General features: G+C 54.0%; 1 protein-coding gene across 1 annotated transcript in view; it reads left to right on the forward strand.

Moving 5' to 3' along the window:
- Window positions 1-23371, forward strand: part of NCKAP5L (NCK associated protein 5 like) — a 39157-nt gene extending 15786 nt beyond the window's left edge. The window contains 13 exon segments of the mRNA XM_017894729.1: window positions 8420-8481; window positions 10398-10526; window positions 11272-11340; window positions 11441-11479; window positions 12495-12614; window positions 16031-16144; window positions 17176-19805; window positions 20660-20822; window positions 21123-21204; window positions 21557-21686; window positions 21688-21863; window positions 21941-22083; window positions 22481-23371. Of these exon segments, the coding sequence (XP_017750218.1) occupies window positions 10404-10526; window positions 11272-11340; window positions 11441-11479; window positions 12495-12614; window positions 16031-16144; window positions 17176-19805; window positions 20660-20822; window positions 21123-21204; window positions 21557-21686; window positions 21688-21863; window positions 21941-22083; window positions 22481-22693 (4002 nt within the window). The 5' untranslated portion in view covers window positions 8420-8481; window positions 10398-10403 and the 3' untranslated portion in view covers window positions 22694-23371.
- Window positions 23372-24593: the final 1222 nt, after the last annotated feature.

Consider the following 24593-nt stretch of genomic DNA (forward strand, 5'->3'; position numbering starts at 1 on the left):
CAGGATGCAGAGGTGGCAGTGAGCTGAGATCATGCCACTGCATTCCAGCCTGGGCTACAGAGTAAGACTCTATCTCAAAAAAAAATTTTTTTTTTAAAGAATTCTCACAATTAAATAATAAAAAGACACAATCCCCAGTTTAAAATCAGCAAAATTTGAAAACATTTCTCCAAGGAAGAGATACACATGGCCAATAAGCACATGCAGAGATGCTTAACATCATTAGTCATCAGGGAGATACAAACTCAAACCACAATAAAATCTCACTTCATACTCACTGGGTGGCTGGAATCAGCAGATCAAATAATAAATGATGACCGTATGGAGAAATTGGAACCCTCATACACTGCTGGTGGGATTATAAAATGGTACATCTGCTCTGGACAACAATCTGACAGTTCCTCAAATGATTAAACCTGCAGTTATTATATAACCCAGCAATTCTACTCCTAAGTATATATACCCAAGAGAAAGGAAAACATACATCTATACAAAAACTTGTGTAGTTGGTGCTCCACATTTGCAGGGAGGGTCCAACCAGCTGTGGGCCAAAAATATTTGGAAGAAAAAAAAAATAAAAAATAAAATAAAATAATGCAAAGCTTAAAACAATACATATATTGTTTATATATATAGTCTAACAACTATTTACATAGCATTTACACTGTTTAGGTATGATAAGAAACCTAGAGATGATTTGTAAAGTATACCAGATGAAGTATTTAGGTTATATGCAAATACTGCACCATTTTTTTATATAAGGGACTTGAGCATTCTCAGATTTTGGTTTTTGCAGGAGACCTAGATCCAATCCCCTGGGGATGCCAAGGGATAACTACATAAATGCTCATAGCAATATTCATAATAGCTAAAAAGTGAAAACAAGCCAAATGTTCATCAGTAGAATGGATGGATAAACTGTGGCTGGCCTATACAGTGGAGCACTGTTCACCCATAAAAAGGAATGGAGGCTGGGTGTGGTGGCTCACGCCTGTAATCCCAGCACTTTAGGAGGCCAAGGCGGGATGATCACCTGAGGTCAGGAGTTCAAGATCGGCCTGGCCAACATGGTGAAATCCCATCTGTACTAAAAAATACAAAAATTAGCCAGGCGTAGTGGCGTATGCCTGTAGTCCCAGCTACTCAGGAGGCTAAGGCAAGAGAATCGCTTGAACCTGAGAGGCAGAGGTTACAGTGAGCTGAGATCACACCATTGCCCTCCAGCCTGAGTAACAAGAGTGAAACTCTGTCTAAAAAAAGAAAAAGAAAAACAAAACAAAAGGAATGGAGTACTGAAACATGCAACAACGTGGATGAACCTTGAAAACATCACACAAAGTGAAAGAAGCCAGTCGTAGAAGGCACCAATGATTATGATTGAATTCACATGAAATGTCCAGAATAGGGAAATCCATAGAGACGGAAAATAGATGAGTGGTTGCCTGTGACTGGGTGGGGAGGGGGCAGTGTTAAGGAAAGGAACAAAAAAGGCTAATAAAAGTGTTCTGAAATTAACCATGGTGATGACTGCACATATGTTTGAGTATACCAAGAACCACTGAATTGTATACTTCAAGTTGGTGAATTGTGTGAGACAGGGACCAGGATGGTCAGGAGATCGAGACCATCCTGGCTAACACGGTGAAACCCCGTCTCTACTAAGAAAAATACAAAAAAATTAGCGGGTGCCTGTAGTCCCAGCTACTTGTGAGGCTGAGGCAGGAGAATGGCGTGAACCCAGGAGGCGGAGCTTGCAGTGAGCCGAAATTGCACCACTGCACTCCAGCCTGGGCGACAGAGCAAGACTCCGTAAAAAAAAAAAAAGTCCAGGAGGAAGTGGTCACAGAGGTCTTATACCTGCGACGGCAATGAGGACTGAAAAATATTGTTTGGATTTAGCATCATGGTGGTTACCACTGAAGTTGGACCAGGTTGAGGGAGGAATGAGAAAATGGTTTTGGGATTTTCTTTTTTGTTTTTTGAGAAGTTTGGCTTTGAAGTATCTAGAGTATTTTTTGAAATTTGGCAGTATCTGGGAAAATGTCAAGCAAAGATTGTTGGTTTTGTTTGTTTAAGAGAAAAAAAAGGGTCCCTCTCTGTCGCCCAGGCTGGAGTGCAGCAGTAGCCGGGTCATAACTCGCTGCAGCCTGGTAGTCCCTCAAGTGATCTCCCACCTCAGCCTCCCAAGTAGCTGGGACTGCAGGTGTGAGCCACTGTGCCCAGCAAGAAGATTGTTCTTAAGATTTAAAGATTTTAAGTTTTAAAGGGTAGATGGGAAAACTCTATTCAGGAGGTAGATACTGAAGACGTAAATGGGGTAAGTCTGGGACAAGCGGTACCGGCTTTGGCTGGGAGCAGGCAACTCATCTGCTATAATAGTGGACGAGGAGGTGGGGAGGGTTCCGAGGGGGCTGGGATGGTGGTGGCAGGATGTGTGAGGGGATTTCCTTCTGCTGGCTTTAATCCTCTGGGGAAACAGGAGGGTGGTAGGCCAGAAGTTTTAGGAGAGCGGACAGGGTGTGTACTACTCATGGCAGAGAATGAGAGAGTAGCTCTCTTACTCTAGCCGGCCAGGATTGCCAGGCTGGACTGACAGTGGAGCTGAGCTGGCCTTCTGTGGTGGGGAAGAGAGTGAGAGAGAGCGTAAGCACAAGCCTGGGGACAGAAGTCCCTTTCCAACATCCACACCTTGTGGAAAGAAGCATTGTCCTAGAATACACAAGTCAAGGAATCCCAAGGAGCTTCTTGAGCTTGCATGTGGCTATCTAAAATTAAATGTAAAATTCAGTTCCTCAGTTGGACTAACCACATTTCAAGTGTTCGGCAGCCACGTGTAGCTAATAGATAGCTTCCATGTTGGATAGTAGAGACTAAGCATGTTCATTATCACAGAAAGTTCTACTGGACAGCACTGTTGTAGAAAAACAACTCCAACTTTTTGGTCTGAGGACACTTCTATATACTTAAAACTTGAAGACCCCGAAGAACTTTTGTTTATATGTGTTATACTTACAGTTATTTAATTAATTTGTTTAAAAATAGCAATAAACCCATCACATGTTAACATTTTATTTAAAAATATAATTATATATATTCCAAAACACAAATAATAAGAATGTCACTGTTCTCTATTTTTGCAAATTTCTCATGTCTGACTTAATAGAAGGAAGCTGGCTTCTCCTGTCTGCTTTGGTATTCAGTCTTTTGTGGTATCACACAGCATAGTATCTGGAAAATGCCACGGTACACTCAGGAGAGAATGAGAGTAATATAGGCAGATAGTGTCTTAGTAGTATTAGGAAAACAGCTTTGACCTTACAGACCCCTGGAGAGGGCCACAGGGTGCCTGGGCCCCACTGTGGGAACCACTGTGGCAGAACAACAACCACTTGGTGTGAAGAAACTCATCCCAGGGAGACGGAATGATTTGCCTAGTCACACAGCGTGTAAGTTAATTGCAGAGTTAGAACTGGGACTGAATGCTAGACTCTTCTGCCTTCCGGTCTGAGGCTGTTTCCAGTACCCTCGGCTGGGCTAGGACAGCACGGTCTGGACTTTTGGGAGTGGGGCCTGGGCTGCTTGGCTGCAGAGCCCCTGGTGTGTGGTCCTATAAATAAACCCATTGTGTCGGCACCCCTTCCCTCTCCCCACCCCCAGCAGCTGCTATTTTTGTTACTGGATTATGCTGTGGACAGGGAGCAGGAGGGCTCTGAGGGAGGGGAGATGAGGGATGTTGAAATCTGGAAGCCTTTGGGGCTCATAATACGACTGCCCTTCCTTCTTCCCTTCCTGGAAGGGCCGAGGACCTATCCTGCAGCCGGTTTGGAAGAACCCGCGCCATGGTGGTTGAGGTGCTTAGAATGCCTGTGAAAAGGAAGTTGGGGGGATGCAGGGGGCCCCTTCCAAGACAGATGCCTCTCAGAAGGGCTATTGTGTCTCCAGTACCAGTTGTCAGGAGGAGGGAAGGAAATTCTTGTCTGCCCTCTTACCCTGAAGCGGGAAGAGACCAGTTGGAATTCTCAGGGCTGAAAGATGCTTTGGGCCAGGGATTTAGTGGCCCCTTTCAGGCTAGAAGTGCCCTGGGAGCCAGGCCTCAGTCCTCCTGTCCCTCCCCACACTCCTCAGCAGCCCAGGGCTGATCTTGGCTGGAAAGGGTGTTTGCTGTGAGGACAGAAATTGCTGTTTACAAGTGGATTCTTGGGTGTGACTGGTAAAAGGGCTGGGAGAGTAAGAGGGATTCCAGAAAGCAGCTGGGGAGGGCGCAGAGGGAAGCGGTTGGCGTTACGGGTGATTCTGTGATTAAGTGAGCTCTCCATCTCTGCCTTCCTACAGCTGCCCACCCTCCCCCACTCCTGCTCCCTGGCTTTTCTCCCTAGAGGACTCTGGGGGGAACAGCTGGTGAGTGAGGGGCTCACCAGGGGCCAGGAGGCCTTGGCTAAGGGCCGGGGTGAGGGAATGAGGACAGGCTTGCTGCCGCCTGCCTCTCCAGCCCCTTCCTCCCATGCCTGGTCTCTGTTCAGGGAGGGGTCTTGCCTGTGCCCTGCTGGAGAGGGGGTAGGAGCTACAGACCCCCTCTGGTCTGGCTAACTGAAAGACCAGGACAGTCAGATCTCTTTGGAGGCCCTGAAAGCCTCTGTCCCCTCCTGGCTTTAAGGGGGAAGAGAGAGCTGGGGCCCTCTGTGACTGACTTGGCTGAAGAGATGGTAGTCGCCCAGGTTACCCAGAGACCCCTGAGCAAGTTTCCCTCTTCCGCAGCCCTGGCTGCCTGAAAACTGCCCCTCCCCACCCCCTCTGAAGGACGAGCCGGAGAGGACTCTGCTCTTCTCCCCGCTCCTTCTCTCCCTCCCCCTGCACTGAGGTCACCTCCCTCTGAATCAGGCCTTTGTGGAGGGAGGGGCCTCCACTGGCAATTCCGGCGGGAGAAGCCTCCAGTTCAAGTTAGAGTTCCCAGCCCCTGCCTGGGCAGCACCATGTGTCCAGACCCAACGTCCTAGATGTGTTGGGGCCACCAGAGGAATGTTTGAAACCAAAGCCATTCCGAAAACCCCAAGCCTGGGGTTTTCCCTGCCCCAGGTCGGGCTGAGCTCAGGGCTGTGAGCAAGAGCTGTGTGGGTCCTGAGGGAGGAGGACGAAGCCTGCCTGGGTAGGCGTCCCTCATGAGATGCAGGCAGAAAGCCCAGACTCCACAGGGCCACATTCCTGACTTGGCTTTGATTTGGAGCTGGTGGTGGTGGTCTCTCTCTGGATCTTGACCTTCCCTAGAGAAGGGTAAGGACACAGGAAGTTTTCTTTAGAAATCTTGAACTCAGACTCTGAGCCGACTCTCACGGCCCGTGCTCCTCCCCACCACCAAGCTTTCCTGCAGGTCTCTTCTCCGTAACAGCTTCCTGCCCTCCACTGTCATGGCCCTGCAGATGCAGAGGAGGCCCCTCATCCTGGGCTGACCCCAGACCCCCTTGCTGTGAGGCCAGAAAGTGTTTCTCCCAAAGTGGGGCTGAGTCCCAGCCCTGCTCCAGCTGGGGCACACTGAGAAGAAGAACTGTGGCCACTGGCTGGCTCATAAATCAGAGGGTCTCCCCCATTCGCAGTGGGACTCAGGCCTCCCGGCCTGGGATTCACAGGAGCTCAGCTGTGGATCCGGGCCGTGCCTGGCTTTGTGGAGTGTGTGGGGTCTCCATGCTCCTCAGCACAGAAAACCACTGTGTGCACACATAGAGAATCCACAGTCAGTCCTCACAGCTGGGCCTTGCTCCTAACCTGGATGCTTTTTTATTATTTTGGGAAAAGATATTCTACTAAACCACTGTCACCCATTGTTTCATTGTTGCTTTCTTGTGAAGAACACAAACCTTAGGGTTTCCCGGTCCTTAGCATTATCCTTTTCCAGACCCTGGATGCTGCCTTCTTCATCCCATTCCTTTCCCTCACCCTCCCAACTTTTTTCTCCTCCTCCACAGCATACCTCAGCCACACCCCAGCCTCTCTTCCATGGAAGTTTTCACTAGAGAAGTAGATGGTGAGGGGATTGAGGGACACGCTGGGAACCTACAGGCAGGTTACTCCAGGCTGTGGGAGGACAATGGCCCAGAGACTAGAGTTGTGGGTGAGGGTGGCACTGGTCCGATGCTAGAGGTGACCTGAGACATTGTCTGGGTTTCACCACATTTGTGGGAAGGAGGATAATTCTTAAAATTTTTTCATTTTTTTCCAGGCCTGTATATTTCTAAGTCTATCAAACATGATAATGTTATGAACAAACCAAGTTAAATATGATACATTTTTATGACGTTAAAATAACAAACAACTTCAGATTGTTATAGAGTATTAACAATAAGCATTAGAGGCCAGGCACAGTGACTCATGCCTCTCATCCTAGCCACTTGGGGGGCTAAGGCAGGAGGTCATTTGAGCCCAGGAGGCCAAGGATGCAATGAGCTATGAATGTGCCACTGAATTCCAGCCTGGGCAGTGGGGTGAGACCCTGTCTCTTAAAAAAAATTAAAAAGTCAGTATTAAACAGGTCTTCCTTTTCCTCCAAGTGTTTTCAGAAGTCCCCTTCCCACTGTTGTGTCCACACACACACACACACACACACACACACAGAAGCATTCTCCCCTTTCACTGTTATCCCAGTCCCCAAACATCCAGCTGCTTCTCTTTCTGGGGTATCAGAAGAGAAGAGGGAAGGTGAGGCTGGCCCTGGGGCTGGAGAGCCGGCTGGGAGGAGTTGGAGAGGAGGCCTCTGAGGTCAGGGTGGGCGGGGAGCACTCTGAGATTTTCAGGTACCCCTGTAGCTGAGACCCCTGGGTAAGGGCCCTGGGACTCGGAGTCGGCCTCTGTGTGAACAGACAAGGTAGCAGCAGGCTCTACAACAACCGCATAGCTTTGCACTGTGCCTGTGTCAGCAGGTGATGATATGAAAAGTCTCCATTTATGGAATTCGTGCCAGACACTCTACATATATTATCTCATTTTGTCCTCCAACAATCCTTTGGGCTAAGTGTTCTTATCCCTGTTTTACAAGTGAGAAAAAGAGAAAAGAGATTTTTTTTTTTTTTTTTTTTTTTTTTTTGAGACGAAGTCTCGCTCTGTCGCCCAGGCTGGAGTGCAGTGCCCGGATCTCGGCTCACTGCAAGCTCCGCCTCCCGGGTTTACGCCATTCTCCTGCCTCAGCCTCCTGAGTAGCTGGGACTACAGGCGCCCGCCACCTAGCCCGGCTAGTTTTTTGTATTTTAGTAGAGACGGGGTTTCACCATGTTAGCCAGGATGGTCTCGAACTCCTGACCTCGTGATCCACCCGTCTCGGCCTCCCAAAGTGCTGGGATTACAGGCTTGAGCCACCGCGCCCGGCCGAAAAGAGATTCTTTAGTGTCAGATTTCTAGCCCAAGTTTCTAGCCTCTGGGGAGTACTGGGGCTGTACGGAGCTTCAATGTCTGTTGTACTGTGGAGCTTACAGTGCGGCTTGGGTGTGTGCAGAGGAGTGGGAAAAGCTAGGCCTGTCTGGTGTGCTTTGTGAAGTAGCCATGTGACTTGGGCAACATCCTCTGCCCCAGAGCCTGCCTCCTCCCACAGGCGGGTGCTCCCCTTCCAGGGTTGTTAGGAGAACCGGATGGGATAGTGTAGAAGAAAGTGCCTGTGCTGTTCATCACACTGGGTGCACACAGTGTGTGCAAGTGTAACTTCCTGTTCCTCGGCTTCCTCATCTGAAACACAGGCACTGATAATAACATTTAACATTGTTTGTGGTTGGCCGGGCGCGGTGGCTCAAGCCTGTAATCCCAGCACTTTGGGAGGATCACGAGGTCAGGCGATCGAGACCATCCTGGCTAACACGGTGAAACCCCGCCTCTACTAAAAAATACAAAAAACTAGCCGGGCGAGGTGGCGGGCGCCTGTAGTCCCAGCTACTCGGGAGGCTGAGGCAGGAGAATGATGTAAACCTGGGAGGCAGAGCTTGCAGTGAGCTGAGATCCGGCCACTGCACTCCAGCCTGGGCGACAGAGCGAGACTCCGTCTCAAAAAAAAACCAAAAAACATTGTTGTGGTTAACTGTTGAGCACTAGACAAGACAATGTATGTTGTAGAACCGGGTGGTAAAGCATCAGGTGTGACTGTTCAGTCTCCTCTGTTATCTGATGATTCCTGGCTGAGAGCTGGGGACCTTTGCACTGGCTCTTTCTGCTGTCCCAAATACTTTCCCATTCCAGGATTTCATCTGGACTTCATTCAGGTCTCTGCTTAATTGTCATCTCTCTGCCTTATCACAACCCAACGCTGTACATTGTCTGCCCCACCCAATGGAATGGAAGCTTCATAGCAGCTGGGCTCTCTCTGGCTGTTCATCCCATGTCCCAGTGCCTGGCGCATAGCAGGAGCCCAGTAAGTGCGTGGCTGACATCATCTTTTTTTCCTCCACAGGCGAGGTGACCGTTCTGGATGCTAGAGTGAGTGTGCTCACCTGTGTAAGGGGGCAGAGACAGGTGAGAGGCTTTGGGGCCTGTGCATGCTGGGGGTGGGAGAGGCACCCCTGGGCTCCACTGTGGAGGATAGGGGAGCAAGCGCTCAGATGGCTGGGTGGTGAGCTGCTGAGGACCCCTCTCTCCTATAGTCCAAAAGCTCCAACCCTTTTTATTTTTGTTTTGAAACAGGGTCTCGCTTTGTTGCCCAGGCTTGAGCGCAGTGGCCATCATAGCTCACTGCAGCCTCGAACTCTAGGGCTCAAGGGATCCTCCCACTTCTTTTTTTTTCTTTTGGTAGATGCGGTCTCAGTATGTTGCCCCGCTGGGCTTAAACTCCTAGCCTTAAGCCATCCTCCCACCTTGGCCTTCCAAAGTGCTGAGGTCACAGGCATAAGCCACCACGCCCAACCCCATTTTTCTTTTGTGGGAGATTCAATGGCACAAGGAGTAGTCAGTGGTGGACCAAGGTTCCACCCTTTTATAATAGGAAGGGTTGCTCATCTACTGGAAACCTTCACAATATTTGTATGAAAGAAAAGACAGCATTTTTCTCTAGCAGAGACATTGGAATTCAATTGGAAGATGAAGACTAGTCAGTTCAAGCTAGCAACAATGGCAAAGATTTGGTGGGGTGGGAGGATCCCGTGGTGCAACGCAGGTCTGAGCCCTGGTCGTGCTGGGTGTGGTCATGAACTTCACCTAGTCATCAGTCTGTCTCCACATGCCAGGGATCCCACCAGGAGGCATGTGAGTTTGGATGGGGAGGCAAATGCAGAGTTGACTGGTGGGAGAGGCTGGTATACAATCTTGCAGGAGCGTCGCCTGGCAGCCCTGAAGGATGAATGGGGAGGAGATGGCCAAGTGGAAAGGAGCAGGTGGTGTCAAGAGACCGCAGCAGAAGGACCAGTGTGCACAAAGAGCCTGATCTGCTGGGGCCTCACTCCTGCCAGGGCAGTGGGTACCTAGTGAGGCTGGAGCTAGAAAGAAGAGCCCTGGAGGGGTGGAGGGCACTTCCCACTCTGTCTAGGAGGAGCCTGAGGCTCAGGGAGCGGGACCTTGCCCTGGGATGACCCAACAAGTGAGCACTGGAGCCCGAACTAGTGCTAAGGGTGCCAGGCGCCAGGCCCCAGGCTCAACTGTATTCTCCACACGTGCCGAGTCATGTTCTCAGGGTGCTGTTCCCTAGGTGGTCACATTTGACTCTCACAATGACCCTGTAAGGAAGGAAGAATTCTTCTGCCCATTTCTCAGAACTAGGAAACTGAGGATCATCTGGTTGACCAAGTGAATGAATGAGCTCAATTTTCATATGTTCACCCAGTTCATACTAGGCAGAGCCAGGCAGAGGCTTTTGGCCACAAAGCCAGGGTTTTATCCATTGTCTCCACTACCTAAAGCATGTTCCTGCTTCAGGCAGGGGACCACCAATGCCCGGGACAAAATCCCAGTTGTCTTACTTATTAAATTAGTTTAAATTATTGTTAGTGTTATGAGTAATAACAGTTTGTGTCTTAAGTAGTTTTTTTTTTTAACGTCTTCAAATCACTTTCACAGACCTAATCTTTGTTTGCAAACACTGAATGAGATTAGAGGATATTGGTGTTATTTTACAAATAGAGGGACTGAGACCCAGGGAGGCTGAATGACTCGCCAGCTTGAGGCCAGTCCCAGTGGAGAAGTCAGGTTTCTTGTGCTAGTGTGGGGCTTTCTAAAACAGTGGTCTCTGTTCTTAAGACGAGGAGAGTATCTGTGTGTCTGCCCCGTGACCGTGACCGGGAGATTCCCAGCCTGGCCCTGAGTTGTTACAGTGTCATGCATATGGGTCACACTGACCTAACCTCCAAGGAGACTGAAGGGTTTCATCTTTGTCCTCTTCCTCCTCACTTCCTTCTCGTGCCTTGGAGTAGCCTGCCGGGGCTTCTCTCCCTTGTTCCCAGGGCCAGATGTCTGAGGCCATGGACCAGCCAGCTGGGGGTCCTGGAAACCCAAGACCAGGAGAGAGTGATGATGGCAGCATGGAGCCGGGCACCTGCCAGGAGCTTCTGCACCGACTGCGGGAGCTGGAGGTGCGGCATGGGGCAGGGTGGGGGAAGCAGTGCCAGCCAGAGCCCTGGGGAGGCGGGGCTGCCCCTCCCTCTGAGCTTCCTGTGGGTTTGTGGGTGCCATGGACCTTCCTCTCTGCCTGCTTTGCCAGGCAGGAGGCTAACAGAAGATTCTTTTGCAAAGCTCCTCTGAGAAGCCCTTTCCTTGCTCTTTGCTCCCTAGCCCAGTGACGGCTCAGGGACAAGAAGCATGCACAGGGATGAGCGTCCTAACCCCTACTTCCCTTCCTTACCTCTCATGCCTCTGCAGGCTCTAGGAAAGGGGGTGGTCAGAGGCCACAGGAGGAAGAGGCTGGATGGCCCAGGGCTCAGGAGTTAAGGGACAAGGGTGCGGATCCTCAGGCCACACCCCTCACCACATTCTTAACACCCTGTCATCCTCCCTGCAGCCTCCTCTGCCCGTCTCCCAGGGAAATGAGGGTTACTGTGGGCACCTCCCACCTCAGGTCTACCTGGCCACTGTGTCTCCCCAGGGCCCCCAGTGCCACTGATTGAGGTCAGGGTTTACAGAAAACCATCCCATGTCAGCCCTGACCTCCTGCTGCCCTTGGCCTCTGCAGGATTCCTCATATGAGAATCTGCTCACAGCCAAGAGCCGGAGTGGGGTGTAGTTAGCACCCCTGTAGTTGCCTCCCCAAAAGGATGTGCCATGGGGGAAGAATAATCCCCAAAGCCACCTTTTTGCCGTCTTCCTCCCTCACTCCTGCAGGCAGAGAACTCGGCACTTGCCCAGGCCAACGAAAACCAGCGGGAGACTTATGAGCGCTGTCTGGACGAGGTCTGTGGGTCTGCAATGGGACTGGGGGGATGTGGCTCATCTGCTCCTGGCAGAAGCTGGGGTCAGCTGATGGCTCTGCCTCGGGGCTTTCTGTCCCCAGGTTGCCAACCACGTGGTGCAGGCGTTGCTGAACCAGAAGGTGAGTAGCCACAGGAGACATTCACCCGCAAGCCCAGACACCCTGGGGAGAAGCCCTGGGCACAGCAGACGAGGCCCTTCCTGGAGACTAAGGGCTTGGAGGAGATGGGCTGTTGCCCTCCGGTGATTCCCCATCTTTCCACCTTGTGCAGGTCCATACCGTTCTGCCTAGAGGCAGGGGTGGGACTAGGTAAGGCCAGGTCTCTGAGCAATGGTCACTTGAGCGTGACTCCTTCCCTTACCCTGTCTCCAGCTGTCTTTTCCAGGTTGTGATAGCCCTTAAAGCAGTGTTGATGTTGTCAGCCTAAATGGCATCTGAATATTTACTAACATATGGTGGATAACTTCTTGACATCAGGGCCACTTTGACTCCAAGGCCTTACTCTGTCTTATATAGGCCCTTTTTTGATGTGTGGTTTCTAAGAGGCAGAGGGCCAGGCGTAGTGGCTCACACCTGTAATCCCAGCACTTTGGGAGGCTGAGGTGGGCAGATCACGAGGTCAAGAGATCAAGACCAGCCTGGCCAACATAGTGAAACCTCATCTCTACTAAAAATACAAAATTAACTGGGCATGGTGGCGTGTGCCTGTAGTCCCAGCTACTAGCAAGGCGGAGGCAGGAGAATCACTTGAGCCCGGGATGTGGAGGTTGCAATGAGCTGAGATTGCATCACTGCACTCCAGCCTGGTGACAGAGCGAGGCTCCGTCTCAAAAAAAAAAAAAAGAGTCCAGGGGTCGATTCCAAGGATGAGAAAAGTAACAAAGAGAATAGGATTTACCTCCCATCAGGGGTGATAAACTTTAGAGAATTTACCATCTCTAGAAGATGCTATAGCTACCAACATCAGCAGACTCAGATTCCTCATAGAAGGAGGTTGCAGCGGAAGGGTGTGCCCAGAAGGGTCCTGGGGCCTTTCAGACAGCATCTGTGCATGCCGCTACTCTGATGAAGAGCATTGTGACACTCTCCCACCGTCCTCTCCTCTTCTTTCTGCACCTCCTGGGGTGGGTGGCAGGACCTGCGAGAAGAGTGCATCAAGCTGAAGAAGAGGGTGTTTGACCTGGAACGGCAGAACCAGATGCTGAGTGCCCTGTTTCAGCAGAAACTTCAGCTCACAACAGGCTCACTCCCTCAGGTAGGCACCTGTGCTCCTTTCACTCCCATCGCACTGCCTCCTGCCTCCTCAGCTCCATCGGCCCCATCACTCTCTTCTCACATGCACCTAGGGAAGCAGGCCATCAGCTGTCCCCCTTCCATTCTGGGGGTATGGAAACTGCCCAAGTTCCCTGGATTTGGCTGTTCCCTCCTCCCAGTGCTCCCCACCAGCAGGAGGGTGTCCCTTCTTGTTGACAGAGCTTTGCACTTGCTCCTGCCTCGTGTGGGGAGATGGGTGGAGTCTGCAGATGCAATTATTTCAAGTGTCCAAGAGGCCTCTTTGGCCACTGACACAGCCTCTTCTTGGCCGGGTGCAGGGGTAGGGCTGGGTGTAAGGCAGCCTAGGGTGTGGTGTCACAGAGAGGTCAGGAAGGACATTTTGGGTCTGATAACTGTTCACAACCTCTGCTGGGAGCCCTGACACCTGCCTTCCCCAGGAGAAGCAGGAGGCTATTGAGAGTGACTCCTGGGCTGAGTTAAGGTGTTGCTTGAGGTTACTGTGTGAGGAACCCCCAAGGATGGGGTGAGACATGGGGGTGGGAGGATCAGGAGCAGCTCCAGATGCCTGAGGTGAGCAGCAGATTGTTTCTGAAGTTAGCCAGCCCCTTCCCCTCACTTTGACAAGAATAGAAGCACTTTTCTGTGTGCGTGTGTGTGTGTGTGTATTGGGGAGGGGCTTGGACATGTTTGTGTCTGTCTGATGCAAAGTAGGCAGCTCTTGGCCCCCAGCCCCTGAGCAGGCAGCCTCTCCACTCACTGGAAGCCTGGCCCTTGCAGAGGAGGCCCCTTGTCACCATGGCCACTCTGGAGCCCCCGTCTCGCCAGGTTGGCACAGAGCTGGGTCAGAGTCCACAGCAGTGACTCTGCAGTTCTCCTTGCCCTAGATCTGTCCCTGTGGCAGGGTTCACTCTGGAATCCCCGGAGGCCCAACCACACCAAATCAGCCCACCCCAGCACACTCTTCTCAATGACTGCTGATAACAGAGGGGTTGAGTGTCCTTAAATCATTTACGTTTTACCTAAATGAATTCTGGAACCTCATGGGGTTTGGGCCAATAGATTTATCTTCCCCCGAGGTCACATGACATAATAGAAAGAGCACGAAGCTTGGCCTTGGATAAACATGGGTTGAATCCCTAACTTAGTTCCTTCTTAGCTGTGTGACCTGGGGCAAATTACTAAGCTTTACAGACTAGAGTTTTTTCTTTACGGATAGGGATAAAAATACCCATATTGCAGTTGACGTGAAGATTCAATGAGATGATATGTTGCGCTTGGCCCACAGTAGATAGCTAGTGGCAGCTGTTTATAATGTGATTCCCAGCTTGTGCTTTGCTAGGGTGGAAGCTCCTTCGCACAAATGCCAATTAAGCTCTTAACCGTGAGCAGTGCCTTTGACGACACATATGCAATCAGATTGCATCACGAAGCCATGTCTAAAGGCCGAGGCCTCTGCAGGCCAACAGGACCCCAGGAGCTTGGTTGGGAGCTCAGGGAGGTATAGACGCCATGCCACAAGGCAGAGTGTGACAGTGCTGTCAACCCAGGGGACAGTGAGGGGAGGCCATCAGAGAAGGATGGAAATGACATTGAAACTGGGCCTTAATGGATGGATGGGAGATTTTTTTTGAGACAGTTTCATTCTTGTTGCCCAGGCTGGAGTGCAATGGCACAATCTCGGCTCATCTCAACCTCCGCCTCCCAGGTTCAAGCAATTCTCCTGCCTCAGCCTCCTGAGTAGCTGGGATTATAAGCATGTGCCACCACATCCAGCTAATTTTGTATTTTTAGTAGATACGGGGTTTCTCCATGTTGGTCAGGCTGGTCTCGAACTCCTGACCTCAGGTGACCCACCTGCCTCGGCCTTCTAAAGTGTTGGGATTACAGGCGTGAGCTGTTAATGTCCGGCCGGATGGGAGATTTTAAGAGTGGAATGGGGACTGGGGAGGAGGGATTCCCTGTGGAAAGAATAGTATGAGCAAAGATCCCAGGGCAGAGAAGCGCAGAGGGCAGCAAACTGCAGCTTGGCTGGAGCAAAGGACGTGTGAAGGGACGGTGAGGGAGAGAGCAAGGTGGAGACGGTGGCATGGGAAGAGCTGGCCAGCCAGGCCCGGAATGCCTGCAGAGAAGTTCACACTTGTTTCCATGGGCAGTGGGCAGGCATAGGAGGCTTTTGAGTACAAAAATGCTTTAGAAAAGAAAATGAGGCCAAGCAAGGTAGGTAGCTCATGCCTATAATCCCAACATTTTGGGAGGCTGAAGCGGGAGAATGACTTGGGCCTAGGAGTTCAAGGCCAGCCTAGGCAATGTAGCAAGACACCATCTGTACAAAAAAAAAAAAAAAAAAAAAAAAAAAAAAAATTTTTTTTTAATTAGCCAGGCATGGTGACACATGCCTGTAGTCCTAGCTACTCAGGAGGCTGAGGCAGGAGGATTGCTTGAGCCAGGGGATCTAGGCTGCAGTGAGCTACAGTCGTGCCACTGCATTCCAGCCTGAGTGACAGAGGCAAAACCCTGTCTCAAAAAAAAAAAAAAACAAAAAACTCATCTCATTGTTAGAGTTTAAAGAAAAAAAAAAAAGATGCTTTAGGTTGTCTTGTGCACAGGAGATTAAAAGACCACCAAACCAGGTCAAGGAGACTGATTGAGATGCTGAACAGTGCAGGCCAGAGTCAGGAAGAACTGGGCTGGAGGTGTTGCTGTAGTTGGCCATAGGTTGTGGGGCAGGGGGGCCTGAGGGGTGCTGCAGAGACAGGGTTTAAAGGCTGTGAAGAATGAGGGAGAGGGAGGAGTTAAAGCCGACTTATATCTAGCCACAAGATGCTCAGGAGAAGGAAATTGCATTCTCAGGGACTGAGAGAGAAGTGCCCATGATTAAATCCTGCCTTTTCAGTCCTCAGAGTAGATGTTCCACATGAGACCAGGTAGGGAAGACAGAAATATTATAACTCCCTGCCATCTCTTTTCTAAGATCATCAAAGACCATTTATCTCAGCTGTCCCTATGATCCTCAGATCCCAGGTGGTCAGAACAGGAAGAGACCTTTGCGGTAACTCTCTTTGTGAGAGGAGAGGAAGCCCCACAGAAAAGTAAAGCAGGCCTAGAGCTGAGAAAGGGACCCTGACTTAGACCTGCCGTGGCCCTCTGGGCCCAGGACATTCATGTTTCTCCAAAGCCCTCTGACCAGTCTCACTCTGAGACCCTAGATCTGCCTGTTCTGTGGTCTCCTGAGGCTTCTCTTACCAGTGGGTGGGGCAGCAGGAAGAGCTGCATTTGGGGCCGAGTCTGGGAGTCCTCCATGAAGGAGCGGACTCAGAGGGGAAGGCCTGGCTTTGCGAGGGAGTAGGGAGCTGGGGCCAGACAGCTACTGTGCTAACTCTGCCTCTCCCTCTGCAGATCCCACTCACTCCACTCCAGCTGCCATCAGAGCCACCAGCCTCCCCCTCCCTCAGCTCCACTGAGGGACCGGCCACCCCGCTGCCTCTGGGGCACTGTGCTGGGCAGAGAGAGGTAGGAGGGCTAGGTACTGTGGTCCGTGGTCCGTGGCCCCACTGGCTAGAGGCTCATCAGTCAGTACTCCACTGATGTTTCCTAGCAAATCCCCGGGGAAGGGCTGTTTCCCAGTGTTCAAACGTTTGTCCAGGCTGGAAGTGTGAGCCCTCTGCTATCAGCCCAATGCCAAGAAAAGCAGATCCCTAAACCCTAGCCACTGGCCTTGTGAACAAATGCATTAGTAATGCATTAAGAGGCATGGTTAACACTTACTGAACTCTTATTGCATGCCAGGCACTGTGTAGAACACTCTGGATCTCATTTGTCTTCTTTAGTGAGGTTAACATAATAATTATCCCATTTTACAGATGACACAATGAAGCAGCTTAGCGCTCAAATAACTTGAAGCCCCTATCGATAGGTAGAACTGGAACTTGAGCCTACACCAGCTCACTGCAGAGCCTATGGGTTGCCCACTATACCACACTATGCTACACCCAAGAAAGGGCTAGGAGACAGCAGGGAAGGCTTTGCATGGCGTCACCCCCAGCCCCTTTCTGCTGGGGATGAGGTCAGCGGGGTCAGCTGTGTTCCCTGAGGAGGGCTCGGTTTGCCTATAGTGACTGACTTAGGACTTGGCCACATCACACTCCCTTCTGGAGTCTATGTTCTTTCTGGGCCTGAGAAATGGACAGGCCTGCCTCCCCTCTGTGTCTCTGGGACACACAGAGGTCAGAGTTGTAGGTGGTCAGCCCTGCTGATTCAAACGGCTGTGGGGAGTAAGAGCTGGGACAACCAAGAAAAGAATGTAGGATGCCTACCCAACCCCAAGTGTGCCAGAAAGAAGAACTGGGGTAACCAGGGCTCAGCAATCCTTGAGGAAGCGGAACCATCATATCCCAGTTGCTGTGAATTCCTTTTGGGGACACAGACACAACCAGGCCAGCTCTGTTCCTGGCATTCCCTGTTATGCCAGCCCAGGGCCTGGGCCTGGAACTGGTTCCCGGCTGTGTGTGATCTCCTCCTCATGCCGTCATCTCTCCCCTAAGGTATGTTGGGAGCAGCAGCTGAGGCCAGGAGGCCCAGGCCCCCCAGCCACCCCACCCCCAGCGCTGGATGCCCTATCCCCGTTCCTTCGGAAGAAGGCCCAGATTCTGGAGGTGCTGAGAGCCCTGGAAGAGACTGACCCCTTGCTTCTCTGCTCACCTGCCGCCCCCTGGCGGCCTCCAGGCCAGGGGCCTGGCTCCCCAGAGCCCATCAACGGCGAGCTGTGTGGCCCGCCTCAGCCTGAACCCTCACCCTGGGCGCCCTGCCTGCTGCTAGGCCCTGGCAACCTGGGAGGCCTGCTGCACTGGGAGCGCCTCTTGGGGGGCCCGGGAGGGGCAGAGGGTACTGGGCAGCCCTGGGGTCCTAGCAGGGGACCTCCTCAGACCCAGGGCACCAGCTCTGGCCCAAACTGTGCCCCAGGCAGCAGCTCCTCCTCCTCTTCTGATGAGGCAGGTGACCCCAATGAGGCACCCAGCCCTGACACCCTGCTCGGTGCCCTGGCCCGCAGACAGTTGAACCTGGGCCAGCTCCTTGAGGATACAGAGTCTTACCTACAGGCCTTCCTGGCCGGGGCTGCAGGCCCGCTCAATGGGGACCACCCAGGTCCTGGGCAGCCATCCTCCCCAGACCAGGGGCCCCCACAGCTGTCCAAGTCCAAAGGCCTCCCCAAGTCAGCTTGGGGTGGGGGTACCCCAGAGGCCCACAGGCCAGGCTTTGGTGCTACCTCAGAGGGCCAGGGGCCCCTCCCCTTCCTTAGCATGTTCATGGGTGCTGGGGATGCCCCACTGGGCTCTCGGCCTGGCCACCCTCATTCCTCATCTCAGGTGAAAAGCAAGCTCCAAATTGGTCCCCCTTCTCCTGGGGAAGCCCAGGGACCACTTCTGCCCTCTCCAGCTAGGGGTCTCAAGTTTCTAAAGCTGCCTCCAGCCTCGGAGAAGAGCCCCAGCCCAGGAGGCCCACAGCTCAGTCCCCAGCTCCCCCGGAACTCGCGAATCCCCTGTCGGAACAGTGGCTCAGATGGCAGCCCCTCCCCACTGTTGGCCCGAAGGGGTCTGGGTGGAGGAGAGCTGTCCCCAGAGGGGGCACAAGGCCTGCCCACCAGCCCTTCACCCTGCTACACAACCCCAGACTCCACACAGCTCAGACCCCCGCAGTCAGCCTTGTCCACCACGCTGTCCCCAGGCCCAGTGGTGTCTCCCTGCTATGAGAACATCCTGGACCTTTCTAGGAGCACCTTTAGGGGGCCTTCCCCGGAGCCACCTCCATCCCCACTGCAGGTGCCCACCTACCCACAGCTAACTCTGGAGGTACCACAGGCCCCTGAGGTCCTCAGAAGCCCCGGAGTCCCCCCCAGCCCTTGCCTCCCAGAATCGTACCCCTATGGGAGCCCCCAGGAGAAGAGTTTGGACAAGGCAGGCTCGGAGTCTCCCCATCCTGGCCGCAGGACCGCAGGCAACTCATCCAAGAAGCCCAGCCAGGGGTCAGGGCGGCGACCTGGGGATCCTTGCAGCACACCTCTGCGGGACAGACTGGCGGCCCTGGGGAAGCTGAAGACAGGCCCTGAGGGGGCCCTGGGCCCAGAGAAGAATGGGGTGCCAGCCAGGCCTGGCACCGAAAAGACCCGGGGACCAGGGAAGTCAGGGGAGAGTGCTGGAGACATGGTGCCTCCCATCCACAGGCCACCAGAGCAGCTAGAAGCTAAGGGAGGGATACGGGGGGCAGTGGCCTTGGGCACGAACAGCCTGAAGCAGCAGGAACCCGGACTCATGGGGGATCCCGGGGCCCGAGTCTACTCCTCTCACTCCATGGGGGCCAGGGTGGACCTGGAGCCTGTCTCACCAAGGAGCTGCCTCACCAAAGTGGAGCTGGCCAAGAGCCGGCTGGCAGGGGCCCTGTGCCCCCAGGTACCCCGTACCCCTGCCAAAGTGCCAACCTCAGCCCCAAGCCTGGGCAAGCCCAATAAAAGCCCTCACAGCAGCCCCACCAAGCTCCCTTCCAAGTCACCCACCAAGGTGGTGCCTCGACCTGGGGCTCCCCCAGTCACCAAGGAGTCCCCCAAACCTGACAAAGGGAAGGGCCCTCCCTGGGCAGACTGTGGTAGTACCACGGCCCAGCCCACACCCCTAGTACCTGGCCCCACTGACCCAAGCCAGGGCCCTGAGGGGCTGGCCCCACACTCAGCCATCGAGGAGAAGGTGATGAAGGGCATTGAGGAGAATGTGCTGCGGCTCCAGGGCCAGGAGCGAGCCCCTGGTGCCGAGGTCAAGCACCGCAACACCAGCAGCATCGCCAGCTGGTTTGGCCTTAAGAAGAGCAAGCTGCCAGCGCTGAACCGCCGCACGGAGGCCACCAAGAGCAAGGAGGGGGCTGGCGGGGGCTCCCCGCTCAGGAGGGAAGTCAAGATGGAATCCCGGAAGCTGGAGGCCGAGAGCCTCAACATCTCCAAGCTGATGGCCAAGGCGGAAGACCTGCGTCGGGCACTGGAAGAGGAGAAGGCCTACCTAAGCAGCAGGGCCCGGCCACGGCCTGGTGGCCCAGCCCCAGGGCCTAGCACAGGGTTGGGGCAGGTGCAGGGTCAACTGGCTGGCATGTACCAAGGTGCAGACACCTTCATGCAGCAGCTGCTAAACAGGTGAGGGCCTGGGGTCAGTCAACGGGTGCTTGGGCATGGGGCACTTTTCCCTTTGTAGGCACACCTGGGTCTGGAACTAGGCCTGCCTTTCCTGGGAGCTGGGGCTTTCCAGAGTTCAAAAGGGATAGAAGGCCACCAAAGCAGCTGGGGGGTCAGTGACTTGGCCTGGAGGAAAGATCAGGGGCTTGGCCTCGTTTCTGGCTTCTCATTTGAGAAGAGTTAACAGTCCGCATCTTCCTGGATGGCCTCCATACCAGATGAGGCAGCCTGCATGTGATAAAGTGAAGGCTGGAGCCTACCTATGGGCTGATAAAGGTCTCCTTCAGGAAAGGGACAAGGGGAGTCCTTCCCATCTTGCCTTTTGACACCTGCCACAACAGGAGCTGTGGTTTAAAGAAGGGACCCACCTATCTTGGGGTTGCTCTGTCTGGGCCAGATGAGGCAGAAAGTCTGCAGGAATGGGGCCCCAGGTAGGGGGTGTGGTTTGGACCGCAGGTGTGCTCAGAAGTTCAGCTAGAGCAGGTGGAGTGTGTTGTTCATGGACCAGGATGTGACCGGGTCTGCTAGTCTACCTGGAATCACCATCAAGCAGTCTCTAGGCTTGACTCTGGATGACTTTGGGGGAGTTCCCCCATCTTCTCCCCTGCCCTCTGTTCCTCTTGGGTTCCCTAGGGTCCTTTCCTGTTGCCAGTGTCAAGAAGGGTTGGTGGGAGCAATCACTAGCGACATGTCTCCTTCCCCAGGGGTGGGTGGCAGGAAGTGCCTCCCTAAACCCAGCACCATTGGCGGGTGCAAGGCTGGAATGTCTGGGTAGGTCAGGCTGCCCTCACCTACATCTGTGCTATTGCCCATAGGGTGGATGGCAAGGAGCTGCCACCCAAGAGCTGGCGGGAGCCCAAGCCTGAGTATGGGGATTTCCAGCCAGTGTCTTCTGACCCCAAGAGTCCTTGGCCAGCCTGTGGACCCCGTAATGGCCTGGTGGGCCCTCTTCAGGGCTGCGGAAAACCTCCTGGAAAGGTAAGTTGTTGGGACAGGGACTGGATAGAGGGCCTGGCTCTCTGGCCCTGCCAGGTCTCTTACCCCCTAGAGGGTTCCCCTTCCCCAAGACCATGAGTGCCAGATGCACTCACAGCCTCTAAGGGGAGACTGGAGAGGGGAGAGGGGCTTCCCAGTCTGCAGAGGCTCTCAGATCCATACTCCAGGGCCCTAATCCTCACACTCCCATACATTTACAGCCACATTCCCACCCCCTAGAGGCATGGGGAGGGGTGTGGAGTGGGGAGGAGTGGACTGTGAGGTCTCCTGTACCCCACACAGCCGAGCAGTGAGCCAGGGAGGCGGGAAGAGATGCCCTCGGAGGACAGCCTGGCCGAGCCAGTGCCCACCTCACACTTCACAGGTCAGCAGGGTCTGGGCTAAGGATGGGCCTGTCCCCAACCCCTCTACCCACTTCTTCCTACTTTACTTATTCCTGTCCCCGCAGCAGGTGCCAGGCTTTTTGTGCCATCTTGGTGCCAAGCACCAGGTGGGCACTGGAGCTACACAGGAACAAATTCTTCCCTGCCCTCAGGGTACTTGCCCCACCTACACCCCTTCCCCAAGCCCAGGGCAGGTGGGGATGGTGGACAGGTGCTGTGGAATGAGGCTGTTGGGCCAGGAGGAGTAGGGGCGGAGCCTGGGCTGGGCGGGAGGTGGAGGCAGGCCGGCTACGAGCCCAGCCTCACGCTCTTGATGGACCTTCCCCTCCCCAGCCTGTGGCTCTTTGACTCGAACCTTGGACAGTGGCATTGGGACCTTCCCACCCCCAGACCATGGTAGCAGTGGGACCCCCAGCAAGAATCTTCCTAAGACCAAGCCAGCACGGCTGGATCCCCACCCGGGGTACCCCAGCTCGGCCCCCACCCCTTACCAAAGTCCCCCGCCGCGCCCACACACTGGAGCGGGAGGTGCCAGGCATAGAGGAGCTGCTGGTGAGCGGGCGGCACCCCAGCATGCCAGCCTTCCCTGCACTGCTACCTGCTGCTCCGGGCCACCGGGGCCATGAGACCTGTCCTGATGGTGAGTGTCCAGGTGGGAGGGTGGGATGCCCCTGGGAGCCAGGCAGCTCCATCCACCTTCCCTTTGTTCCTGGACAGATCCCTGTGAAGACCCAGGCCCCACCCCTCCTGTCCAGCTGGCCAAGAACTGGACCTTCCCCAATACTAGGGCAGCTGGCAGCTCCTCGGATCCTTTCATGTGCCCACCCCGACAATTGGAGGGGCTGCCCAGGACCCCCATGGTGAGAATTGCAGCAGGGGAAAGGGAAAGGACTCGGGAGCAGGAGGGAGTGATGTGGGGAGACCAGTTTCTCCAGTGAGGTATGGCCTGTATATCGCACAGTCTCAGCGCTGCACCCTCTGGGGGGAGGACTGCCGGGATGCCCTGTGAGCGGCCCTCCCCCCACCCTCGTTGCACTCCTCTCGTGGGGAAAGGGTTTCTGTCCCTCCCCAGAACCTTGTAGGACTGTTCTCAGTTGTACCTCCAGCCTGCTTCCTCTGAAGTACACTCCACCTTGGGGGGCCCCCTCTGGAGCAGCTCCCCATCGGGTGCACAGACACCCCTCAGAGCTCAGTGCCTCTGAGGCTGGGCCGAAAGGTGGAGAGGAGCTTCCTCCCGAGCTGCCCCTCCTTTCCCAGGCCCTGCCCGTGGACCGGAAGCGAAGCCAGGAGTCCAGCCGCCCATCCCCTATGCCCCAGGGCCCAGCTTTTGGGGGTAGCCGCACCCCCAGCACTTCGGACATGGCTGAGGAAGGCAGAGTGGCCAGCGGAGGCCCCCCAGGGCTGGAGACCTCGGAGTCTCTCAGTGACTCGCTCTACGACTCGCTGTCCTCCTGTGGGAGTCAGGGATGAGGGGCTGCGCCACACCACGGCCCCGCTGGATTTGGGGACCACAGACTGGATCTGCTCTCTTCATGCCCCTGGAGCCAGGGCCCTCCCTGAAGGGACCAAGGAGGCAGGTGGATAAGAAGGTGAAAAGGGAGTCCCTGGCACACCTTACCACCCACTGCTACTGCGGATGAGATGACCATGCTCAGCTCAGGGAGAGACCCCGCCCTTGGTCCCTTCTCTCACCCAGAGTAAGGCTCTTCCTGGAAGGGACTGGGGGTTTAAGGCCACTGTGTCACAGCCCCCCAGCTCCTACTTCAGGCTGAGCCATCTTGTGGTGCTGGGCTTCCTGCCCACCAGCCGTGCCATCTCTGCCCAACTTGGCTGCTCCTCTGCCCTGAAGCCCTCGCAAGGTCCTCCTGGAGGCCCCTGTGCTTGTGGAGTTTGGGGGCCGGGGGACAGGTTGCCTTCTCTCTCTGTCCTGGTCCTCCCTGCTGTCTGGATGGTGCTGCCCTCCCCTGCCCCATGCCTTTGGGGTCTATTCGTCTGTCTTTTTTGTTGTTGTTTTTATATATTGAATCGTCTGGCCCAGCCCCCAGCCCCGCACTGCGGTTAATTTATCTGTTGTTTAAAATGCGGCTGCTCTGCTTCCTGCCTCTGCTTCTGCCGTATCCCTAATAAAATGTGGAGGCCCCCTCCCTGCCCCTGACTCGGCTTGTTGTGTGGGAGGACTCAGGCAGGCCAGGTAGGAGGATACTGCATGGGTGCCAGGTTGAGAGACCCCAGGCACCCTTGTGACACAGCCCCCCAACCAGGGCAACTGGCTAGAGCAGGAGGTAACAGAGGGTTGGGAGGGTAGGGCCTGCTTAGGTCCGGAAGGGTACCTGGGCTCAGAGAGATTCTCCTGGCCCAGGACTTGGGCAGGGCGTGAGGCTGGGCAGCCCCTTGGAGAAGGAGCTGGGGGAGATGGCTGTGGACATGCATTCAGGCCCCACGTGTCCCAGGCGGGATGGGACATGCAGACTCTGAGCAGAGTTGCATCTCTTCTCCAGACCTTGGTTTTCCTCCTCTACAGAAGATTAGAAGGTTAATCCAGACGAGCTGGTCCCATCAGCCAGATTTTCTTCTCAGCATTCTCTTCCTACTCCTTCTCTTAGTTAATATCATCATTGAAGAAATTAACAGGATGGAGAGGATCAAGTCAGATGTCTGGGTTTTTTTTTTTTTAAGTCGGTATCCCATTTTCTTACCTCTGTCTTCTGCTTCCAGGTTCCTATCCCACTGCTTTTATGGGCTTAAGCATAATATCACCAAGCTGTAAATCTCTGCTTCGTGCCAGGTGGGCTTCGAGAGGTCTACCTCCTTCCCACTTTTTATTTCTTGGTTTTTCAAGCCCTCTTCTCTGCTTGAACTTGGTAGATTACCTCATTTCCTAGTTAGAACAGAATTGTTTGCCTGCAGGATATTTCTCCTATTTCCTTTTGGGGAAGGAGTTTGGCATAGCGGGTTTGACATAGGACCTCTTTCAAGCTGAGATCAGAGGGTCCATCCACATTCTTGCCACCAGGGTCTATTCTCTGGTGTTTTCAAATGCAGGGCATCACCTTGGTTTCCAGGGCAATGTGGGCTGACTGACCAGGGCAGGGTAGGTGGCATCATTCACACCTGGCGCCTGGAGGCAGCTCTTGGCTACCAACTGTTCCATGGTGGGAAACCTCCTAAATCTCTCAGCATTCTGCTAAGGGCCCCTGGGCCCAGATGAGCCACCCCACAGCCCACATAATTGTGTGCCCTCCACACAGACCCAATATTTTATCTCAATTCTGTGGAAGAGGATGTGCAGTTGAGTTTAAAGACACTCCTGGGGAATCAATTTCTTGCACTTCAAAGAAAGGTTTGGCTAAAAGACCATTTGATCCTTACT

Source organism: Rhinopithecus bieti, unplaced genomic scaffold (genome assembly GCF_001698545.2).
Source record: "Rhinopithecus bieti isolate Rb0 unplaced genomic scaffold, ASM169854v2 scaffold_24390, whole genome shotgun sequence".
NCBI classification, from domain to species: Eukaryota; Metazoa; Chordata; class Mammalia; order Primates; family Cercopithecidae; genus Rhinopithecus; species Rhinopithecus bieti.